Genomic DNA, 10,829 nt, shown 5'->3' on the forward strand with positions numbered 1-10,829 from the left:
CACAGATGGAAGAGGAAGGTTTTGACTTTGATGTTTGTGGGAATATTTTTTGGAGGGTTGTTGTTTATGCAGACAAGGTGGTACACTCATGTTGTTGGGTTGGTTCCATTGAATCACCATCAATTCCTTGTTTCTCAGCCTCATGTTCAGAGCCCCAAGATTGCATTTCTCTTTATTGCACGAAATAGGCTTCCTTTGGAGATGGTTTGGGATGCATTCTTTCGGGTACAGTCTCTTTTTTCTATTTTTTATTTGTGTTGAATGTATAGTTATTGTTTATGTCTATGTCTTTATGTGTTTTTGTGTGTGGACTGTGTAAATTAATAGAAGACTAGGAGAGGGTGCATCAATTGGAGCTTAGTCTAAACTACTTACTTAATAATATTACTTTTATTTTTGGTTTTCCACGGTATCCCCCAGTCCAGCAGGTCATTGACTAATCCATCACGGATCGGAGTGGGTTGCTGCATGCACAAGACGGGATTCGAATTCCCCACACTTGGTTAAGGGAACTAGTGAGCTAACCACTAGACTAACCCAACTTGATTACTTAATAGAGTTACTTGACAAAACCTTTTTCCCACTAGGTGGGTCAGCTACATGGATAGACATCATTGCATCGTGCCCATGCATTGGGATACGACGAAGTTTTACATCAGCAGTCGCAAGCCTAACATAACCTTATATGGATCCAAAGGCGTCATTGCGCCGTCGCCATGCATTCGGATGCAATATAGTTTTACATTGGCTATTGCAGGCCTAACAACCCTCCTCGTTTTTTCTGGGATTGCGACTGGCTATGTAAATGCAGGCCGAGTTTGGAGTTAGTCTAAACTTTCAATGGTTAATTATAGCTTAGTCTAATCTTTATAGGCGTTTCTTAGATTGCTTAATAAGATTACTGGTAATCTAGATCACCACATTTTAAATTACCGGTAATGTTATAATGCAATGGAATGTTTGGAAGATCAATGATTCAATGGTAATCTAGATAGACACCTCTCACACGTGCGTGTGGGGTGTTGAGGGAATGTATTAATGTAGATTAGCTCTTGGAAGGTAATGTGGTTGTTTTGGAAATTTGGATTACCAATAATGTGTCTTTGGCAATCATTATTTGTGTCATTTAGCAATCATGTACTCCGAAATTTGCTGGTTTCAAGCGAGTTTGCATTACCATGTATGCTCCGGCGATAAACAATAAAATTGTTGACTGATGGTAGTGTAACATGTCTACTTGGTATGACACGGTACTATAAAATAGAGCTTTTTTCTCTAGAAATCGGCCAATATTATAAACGTGTGGTACTGTTAACACCAAAAATAGACAATGACTCCATTCTCTATGACATTAAATTGAGCAAGAAAAGTGATTTATTTGGAAAGTCATATTCATGTATAAGTGTTGTTATTTATGCTTCAAAAAGTCTCAAATGATGAACATACTAGTTAATTATTTGCATTTGAGAGGATGCTTATTTAGGGTGTGAATAATACCTAAAGAAACTGTTTCATTGTTTCTTCAGGGGGGTGATAGCAAATTCTCTATTTTTGTCCACTCGAGGCCGGGGTTTCTGTTCAACCAGGCAACAACTAGATCTACATATTTTTTGAATCGTCAAGTCAATGATAGCACACAGGTTGCTATTCTCTCCTTAACAGTTCTCTTTATTTTAAGCAGTTAAACTTAGACTGCTCGATTTCAAACGTCGTTACCTGTTTTATGTAAATGCAATTCAGTGCAAGTGCATCTTTTATAAGTTTTAAGTTTTAGGAAATATGCCTTCCATGCTGGCTCAAAGTTGAATTCTAAATACCTCCTGTTCTTCCGATTTCATTATGAAACTTCTAGGCTATCTTTTGCTTTTATGTCTAAAAGTGAACTTTGAATCATTCTGTTCTGAGTTATATTATTCAATTCTTATAATCAATGCTTGTTATATCTTTCATCTTCATCATAATTTAGTTCATGTGAATCTATTTCCAGGTAGACTGGGGAGAAGCAAGCATGATAGAGGCCGAGCGCATTTTGCTTAGACATGCACTTGATGATCCTCTAAATGACCGTTTTGTTTTTCTCTCAGATAGGTGAGGGTTTAATTTTGTTAACAGATATAAGCTTGTAATTCTAATACAGTTTTCAAAGCATGACCACCTTTTTTCATTGTACTTCGGTTTGCTTAATTATTTGATAGAAAGAAAAGATTCTGATTTTATTCAATTCTTGAGCCTAGCCTCACTATATTTCAGTTGATTGATCTTTTTTCAGCTGTATACCTTTGTACAACTTCAGCTACACTTATGATTACATCATGTCAACATCAACTAGTTTTGTCGACAGGTGAGGAATGTACTTATGCTGTTGCACAGTGTGTCTACTTTCCAGAAAAGAATGTATCCACCAACACTACTATCAATTGATTTTTTCTAGATTATCATTCTTAATTGGTCTAAATTAGTAGCTTGATCTTATATTATTCTGTTATTTACATGTATCTAAATGTGAGCAGCTTTGCCGACACAAAAGAAGGCCGTTACAATCCAAAAATGCATCCTGTTATCCCAGTTCATAACTGGAGGAAAGGATCTCAGGTAAAGGTCTATTACAGTGCCGAGTTTAGTATGAAAGTTCATTTAGACACCTAAAATACTTGACATGATGTATTCTCTTGCAGTGGGTTGTTCTGACAAGAAAGCATGCTAGGATTGTAGTGGATGATGAAACGGTCTTGCCAATGTTTCAACAGTACTGCAAGGTAACTCATTACAAGGTTCATGGTCTTTGACGTGCGTGTTGTCGCGAGTATCACCTAAACATATTTCTTATCTCACCCCGAAATTCTTCTACAAGATGTAAGTTGTAAATCAATGAGGTCATGGCCTAATTTGCCGATGGAAGTTTTCGGAAGTTTTTTCTTTCTATGTTAAGTGTGACTGATAGATACAGGATCCAGGGTGTAACTTTAAGGTAATTTTCTTAAGCCAATCAAATGCATTTCTCTGACCTGTGGATTCAATAATGCAGAAAAAGCCACTACCAGAATTTTGGAGGGAACAACACATTGTAAGTGCTTTATTGCCTTGCTAAAATTACTTAGTGTTCTCTCTTTCTTGTTCTATATTAGAATTAATTTAATATTTTATTGCAAAATGAGGTGATAATTGACAAAGTGATAATATTTAATGAAAATTATCTTCTTCATGCAGCCTGCTGACACATCAAAGTTGCATAACTGCATACCAGATGAACACTATGTCCAGACATTATTGGCTGTAAGGATCCTTTTGTCTTTTTCTTTTTCCTCCTTCAAACTCTTCGGCTGACGAGAATTGAAGCTGGTTTTTGTCACATCCACTTTTAAATTTACAAATACTTGAATATGTTCACTATGTTAGTTTTAACTCAGATTTTGTTTGTGTTCAGCAAAAAGACCTAGAAGGAGAATTGACAAGGAGATCACTGACACATACTTCCTGGGATCTTTCGAGCTCCAGGGAACGTGAACGCCGAGGATGGCATCCGGTGACTTACAAGTTCTCGGATGCTACACCCATGCTTGTAAAATTTATAAAGGTTTGACCTTCACTATGCTGCAAATGCAAAATCACTTCTTTTTTTAAAACCAGTAAACTTTAAATTTCTTATTCTAGGACTACTTTCTTTCTTCCAAAACAAGCTTATATACTAGGCATGATAATATTAGGAAAGTTAAAATGGAGGCTCTAAATAGAATCAAAGGCTTAAGCGACTCGCCTACCATGTTATATAAGCATACTCCGAAGCTACACTAGAAACTCGGTTCGCCTTCTTCTGCAAGGAAATCGATGACTTAAAGATAGATGACATCTTAATCTTGTAATTCATATTATCCAACTAATGAAGCTGGTATCTCTAGAGAGAAATTGCTTTTATTATTGCATCATTAGTTCAGATCAGCAAAAGATAGAACATTTCCTAGAAGAACCGATAGTTGGTTATGAAATCAAGTTGAATATGCAGTAAAATTACAATGTTTGAGCTAGCCAGAAGGAATTTGCTGAATAATGAGAAGGAAAAGTGCAGGTATCTTAAACTTTGATGAAAGAAAATATGTATAAGTTATATATATTTTTATATTTTTTATTTTTGCAGGAAATAGATAATATTTATTATGAGACTGAATACCGAAGAGAATGGTGCAGCAGCAAAGCTAAACCATCCACTTGCTTCCTTTTCGCGAGGAAATTTACCCGGCCGGCCGCGATACGGCTGCTTAACATGGTAAGTACATTTGTTTTACAAGTTTTTTCCTGAAAATTGATACTGAGCTTCTATATAATTTCAAGGGGAAACTTAATTTTCTGTTGTAATGTATGTATTTGAATATTTCAAGTCTTCTTGCTAATTTTATTTTATTTTATATCTTTTCTGTTGGACAGTCTGTTCTGGAATACTTAAATTAAGAGAACAAAAAGGCTCAATAATAATAATTATCAGAGGTTGGTAGAAGCACAAAGGAGAAACAAATTACTTGGTAAAGAAATAAGGTGGAGGAATGAAAATAAAGCAGAAGCAGCTGAAAATGATTGATGACCATTCTGATCATATTGTACAATGAATTTTGTATACCTTAGAAATTGTGGCTGTGTGTGAAAATATTGTACTACATTCTTTTATTGGCAGAGTTGATGTACAATGTTTGAGATATGCTCTTAGTAATTAGTATAGTGAAAGGAAAAAAGGGTGAAGAGAAAATTGACTTATGTATACCTGCATGAAATTATTGATTTTGGTCCTCCATATTCCACATAGTTGTTTTCTCTTTTATTTTTTATTTTTAGTTAATAACTCAAATTAGTCTATTATTTCATTTCTAATAAATATTTATTATTTTGTCTTCAAAAATTATTCGTCATATGTGCATTAAAGTTTAGAACAGAAATAAAATTCTTTAGGAATAATTTGGATTTTACTCTTATTTTTTAGTATAACTACTATCATGAATAAACACATTTTGGCACATTTTTAGGCCATTCGGTTGAACTTGGGCCAATGGGCTTGTGGGCTTTTTTGTCCTTGCCTATGTGGGATAGGCTTACCCATTTCATACTATCTATTCAGATTGGCCGTTAAGCAATTTTAATTTGGTCCTAAATCTTTAAACTCTAAATTCTAATCCCTTTACTTAGATGAGCTATTTTTAAATTCCAATAAAAGTTCCAGTCTTATGAAATTATGTATTTCTTTGTTTGGAGTTTGGACATCCATTCCTGAAATTAGGGTTCATGAGCACACCTGATTCTTGGAAGATTAGTTAGAATTGTTAATTTAATTTTATTCTATAAGCATTTCTAATCTATGAGATCTTTGAACCAAGAATATTACATTACTAGTTAAAAAGAATATTCTTCTAATTAGATTTAGTACTTATTTGGGTATTATTAAATTATTTAAAAAATATATATTTTAAAATTTTTTTATATATTTGACAAAATTTAAAAAATTTAAAAATTGAACCAAACAAGTTTCTACAATTTTCTTATGAAATCAAAAGAATGGAAGCCAAGTGGAGAGTGGTTACTACATACTAGGTGGATGTCGGTGACACGGTAACAAAGCGTGGGGCCCACTTTGAAAGACTAGAAGTTTGGTCCTTATTTATAGTTGGTCACCGTCCATCACTTTACGCCAACGATTCCCTTTGACCGTCATTAAAAACCCAGCGGTTAAAGCTACACTCACAAAATAATAACATGTATGAGGATAGGGAGACACGTTATTAGCGAGGACTTCAATTGTATTTGCACCGTTTGTTTAGTACTAATGTTTAATTAGCTAGGGTCATTATATTAATTAACTTTTTCCCACCGACTATAACAATAACAATATTTTATGTTATCCAAATTGAGAAGTAAACACATTTATTAACCGCATGACTTTCAAATTTCATCTATTTAGGACTCATTTGAATAAATAATTTATAAATAAATTATTTTATATTTAATTTTTAATTTTAAAAATATTTATTTAAAAAATTAAAATAAAAATTATTATAAAAAAATTATTTTTATATTTTTTTATAAATACTTAAATAACTTTTTAAAAAGTGAAAACATTAATAATATAATTTTTCATAAATTAAAATGAAAAAAGTTACTTAAGAACCTATTCAAACTGTCTTTTACTCTTATTATTAGCGGTTATAAAAGAGAAATATTTTTTTAAGTTATTATTTTTGTGTATCAAATATATTTTAGATATGATATTCATTCGATATTTGTTTGACAAACATATTTTTTTATATCTAATTAGGTCTTAATAAAAAATACTTTTCTACACATATTTATATCTTATAAAAAAAATAAAATTTATGTATTTGTGTATCGTATTATATCCTTTGTTCGTGTCAATGTCTATTATTTAAGTAACATTTGTTTTGATATATTGAGACAGAGACTGAGGCACTGGGATTTAGTATCATGTTTGTTGACTTGGAGACTGATACTAAAATTTCATTTCCGTCTACAAAATTTCAGTATCTATAAAAAGTAGGGATGCAGGAGACTAAAATTTTTGGGAACGAAGATTGAAATCTAACTAATATTTTTTGACTAAAATACCCTCATTCTAATTAATTAATTTCAAGGTTATCTTTTATGCAAATTAAATTAGGACTTGTTGACAGCTTCTCTTCTCATTCGTGCATCTTTCATTCGCCAGGACACTACTGCTGCGTCATCGCCGTCGTGCACGTTCACCTTGGTAGGAACCACGATCTTAGCTTCTCATCTTTTCTTATGCAGAACCAGCGTTGAAGATCTCCCAACTGTAGTCTTTGCATCGCCGGTGACAGATTTGCCACGTCGTCCTCGTCGTCGTAGCCATCGCGAGATACAAAGACCGATAGCACTGAAACACAGATCATTAAAGGGAACGCGACAGAAAAGGTGAGATAAAGATTTTCGTAGAAACGATAGCAAGCTTTTCTTGTCGGAGACGAACGCAACACCGGAAACAATATAAGTGACAATATGGCCTTCTCCAGTAGTAAATACCTGCGCCGACACCTTCAACGTAAGAGGAGGAAGGGGTGAAAGAGGAGATTAGGAGTTTTAGGTGTTATGTTTTGGAGATTTTGTGATGTTTTCATTTTAAAAATAAGAATAATTTGATCATTAACCTTATTTTAATTTCTATATTTATTTTAAATCAAATAAAATATTAAAACATAATTTAATTTTGTATATTTTTACACCAAATAAATATATAATATTAAAATTTATTTTAGTCTCTATTTTTCAATTTTTTTCTTTTTGTTTTTCAATTTCAATCTCTTTTAGACACTTACGGATTAATACTTTAATAGTGTCCATTCTAGGATTTTTTATTTAAATAAATAAAAAAATTACATTAATTATCAAAATAAATAATTTTAAAAATATTTACCGTTTTGCGTTTTTCAGTTATATCTCGTTTACATTGTAAACGATATGAGTATTCCATGTATCTCGTTTATACTGTAAATGAGATACATGGAATACTCATGTCGTTTACACTGTAAACGAGATACAATGAGTTGTGTCCCACCAGTTATAAAAGGATGTGTAACCCTTGGTATTCTTCACAAACTTTTCGTATCATATTTCTCACAAATACAAGGCATGGCCAGTAATAATCCTTATATAGTTGTTCTTGTGTATCCCAATTGCCGCATGTTTAACGGCGACAACGGGGTCACATTTGAGTGCGAGTATCCGATATTGTTTCGCACTCAACGTGTGAATACGTTGTCGGATTTGAAGAGTTTGATATTGAGCAAGCTCGGAGGTACAATGGCGAGAGAAATCGGAAGGGTGGCGTATAGGTTATTGGCTCTCATGGGTAATGGAGTCTTTCGATTTCGACTATTTCGACTTCAAGGGGACGAGCATGTGCAAGTGATGTTCAATATACATGGGAGGATCATGGTGGAGCAAGTAATGGAGCTGTCTGCAGATGTGGGGCACAGTGGCGGTGGTCCTTCTGTACACTCGACCTATGTGCAGGATGACCGACCTCTCGCACCACCGCCCATTCATGTCGCTGTTCCAGTGGATGAGGCGGAGGAGGGTGAGGAGGAGTCGGATGAGGATTACGTGACAGACAGTGGTGATAGCGAATCGTCCGATGGTGAGGATGATAATGAGTGTGTTCCGGAGACACCCGTTCCGACTGCCCCCCGCCATGTCCTACCTCCCCCTCTTCTGATACCGGCGCTTTCGGTCTCACTATCACAATCTGGATTTGGACGCCATGCACGAGAGGACTCCGTTTCTTAACACGGGTGAAGAGGATTACAACCTAGACGACAGTGTAGAGTTTCAGGTCGGACACAAGTTTAGAAGCCGAGAGGCAATGCTTCAAGGTGTGAAGAACTACAATATTCTCCATTGAACTGCCGTTTCACCCGATCTACGTGGTGAAACCGGACAATGTTGAAGCAGACTATAGAAACGGCCAACAACCAAGTACCCCACTCCGCCTCCTCACGAAACCAAAGTGGGCACAGGTCCTGTAGTACAAGGTCGTCGTACACCCTCCATGCAAACTGAATAAAAAAATGTTTAACAAAATAACAAGCTTTAAACCACAGCAAGTAGAAAGAAATATCACGCAATATTTAGTTTCATGACTTACCTCATCGAACCGTAACCGATCGATGGAAACCCTATACTGCAAGACTCTGGTCTGGTGCTAGTCCCTACTCTGCTGCTGCAAGCCCACCAATCTGAAAGTAACAAAGACATATACAACTCCTTAAGTTACAAACAATGCGAATTAACAGCAAAGCTTAACATGAAACAAAAAAGAAATATTTGGATACTTGGCAGCTAGCGGGTACTGGTAGACTCCTCTACCTCGTGGACACCACTGGAAAAATCTCTGGTAAATCCAACTCATCAGCAGCGGAGTGCAACCGGCGATATCCGTGACTCCCCGCTGTGCCGCTAAACAGAGTGACTGGTAAGTCCAAGCCAGCACAGTAGAGCCCCATGATAGCGCCCTGCACTCCTCGAAGTCCCGGAGAAGCGGTAACCACCGTACGTGCACTAGGTTGTTGGACTTGTCTGTCAGCAGATACCCTCCGATCAGTAACATAATGTAGCATCGCGCATACTGTCGGAAGGTCTCAGGATCGTCGGTGGGGGGCATCTGTCGTACACGATCACGCAACCAGACCAGCTTCAGCGTGAACGACTCCTTCCTCTGCTCTGCCTGCTGTGCCGCCACCGGTGGCCTGGCACCAAGCAGCTGCTCCACCATCGCCCACGTCTCAATGCCGTACCACCAACCGAAGTCACGAAGGTACCCCCTAACAGGGTGATAGTGACCTCACCCCACGGAAGATGAAACGTGTGCGTCTTCGGACGCCATCGCTCTATGAGTGCCGAACTCAGCCTCAACCAGATACGGAACGATGGCGTCTGGTGGAGGAAGTGTATGGCTAACTCGTCGGGGCAATAGAAGGCGAGGCCTCTGCGGAATGAAAAATAAATTTTTAATGTATACATACATAATAATACATTTTTCTACTCTACTAAGGAACAAAGTGCACTCGTACTTAGTGACATACTACCATGTGTCTACTCTACATCTGTCTCTAGCTTACTTATGTCGGTAAACAAACCCTAGTTAAGTAATACCAATCTTAGACAAGCAAATATTGTTTTAAATTCATCATACAGTCGTAACCCTAAAGCATCTTACTCAGTGTTTGTCACTCTGATACTACCCTAACAATGTCCACATACTTAGATTAACTGAATATAACGCAACTAACCTCAAAGTCGACCGCCCCAGCGTAATGTGAAGTCTCGTTTTGTCTGTTGATGTCACCGTCGTTGCCCGCCTGCCGTGCCATCATTGTCTCTGACTCAGATATGGAAGGAAAAGGTTAAAACAGGGGAAAAAGAGTTTGACTAGGTCAAAGTGGAGTCCAACAAATATGTGTAAACGACTTATACTTATAGACGGCCGTCAGCCTTATCTCGTTTACAGTGTAAACAAGAAAGACACGACGCGGTTGATGTGTCATATCTCGTTTACAGTGTAAATGAGATATGACTGAAAAACGCAAAATAATACATATTTTTAAAATTATTTATTTTGCTAATTAATGCAATTTTTTTATTTATTTAAATAAAAAATCCGTCCATTCTATGACGGTTCTCAACGTAACCTATCTGCTTCAAACTAACCCTTTTCGTGTTCAGAAGCATAAATCATAATAGCCAATTAGCCACGTGTCTTTTTATTAGTTTAGAGATGAAGGTAGTAAACTAAAACAAGACTAAGTCTAATGGATACACGTGTGATTTGTTTAAAGAATGAAGAACAGAAAACTAGGAAGCTTCATTGAAATACTAGCTCCAAATGTCTCCTATGCATGAACTATTTTAATTAAAATTATTCCTAACAATAATTATCAGATTCTTATTGAACCTAGTTTTATTAGGTGATTGGTAAGATGCTTAGCAAAAATTAGGGATTATTTATTTATTTATATTTATAGTTTTGTGATTGCTTTGTAATTTGTATAGATATTTTGGACTCACTTAATTAAGAACTTTATAAAATTATTATATGACTCAATACAAAGTTTTTCCTTATTTCCCACAATAATGAATTAGTCAACTCTCATTTATTTTCTTAAATACTTTCATTGTTTGAAAGTGAAAAATCTATTTTTTTAAAAAAACAAGTTTCGAGAATGAATAAACATGTTCAACTTCTTCAAATATGAATAATGAAATTTTTAATAATAAAAATAAATTTAAAAAATCAAATTTTATTTTAATTTTTTACGCTT

The 10,829-nt window shown here is 35.6% G+C and overlaps 1 protein-coding gene across 1 annotated transcript in view; it reads left to right on the forward strand.

Annotated features, from left to right (window-relative positions):
• Positions 1 to 4,791, forward strand: part of LOC107644531 — a 5,447-nt gene extending 656 nt beyond the window's left edge. Inside the window, exons 2-12 of the mRNA XM_016348410.2 lie at positions 1 to 225; positions 1,527 to 1,640; positions 1,988 to 2,088; positions 2,270 to 2,341; positions 2,511 to 2,592; positions 2,676 to 2,756; positions 3,026 to 3,064; positions 3,208 to 3,273; positions 3,425 to 3,574; positions 4,133 to 4,261; positions 4,420 to 4,791. Coding sequence (XP_016203896.1) covers positions 1 to 225; positions 1,527 to 1,640; positions 1,988 to 2,088; positions 2,270 to 2,341; positions 2,511 to 2,592; positions 2,676 to 2,756; positions 3,026 to 3,064; positions 3,208 to 3,273; positions 3,425 to 3,574; positions 4,133 to 4,261; positions 4,420 to 4,443 — 1,083 coding nt within the window. The 3' untranslated portion in view covers positions 4,444 to 4,791. The remainder of the gene's footprint in view (positions 226 to 1,526; positions 1,641 to 1,987; positions 2,089 to 2,269; positions 2,342 to 2,510; positions 2,593 to 2,675; positions 2,757 to 3,025; positions 3,065 to 3,207; positions 3,274 to 3,424; positions 3,575 to 4,132; positions 4,262 to 4,419) is intronic.

The sequence above is a fragment of the Arachis ipaensis genome, chromosome B05 (genome assembly GCF_000816755.2).
Source record: "Arachis ipaensis cultivar K30076 chromosome B05, Araip1.1, whole genome shotgun sequence".
NCBI lineage: Eukaryota > Viridiplantae > Streptophyta > Magnoliopsida > Fabales > Fabaceae > Arachis > Arachis ipaensis.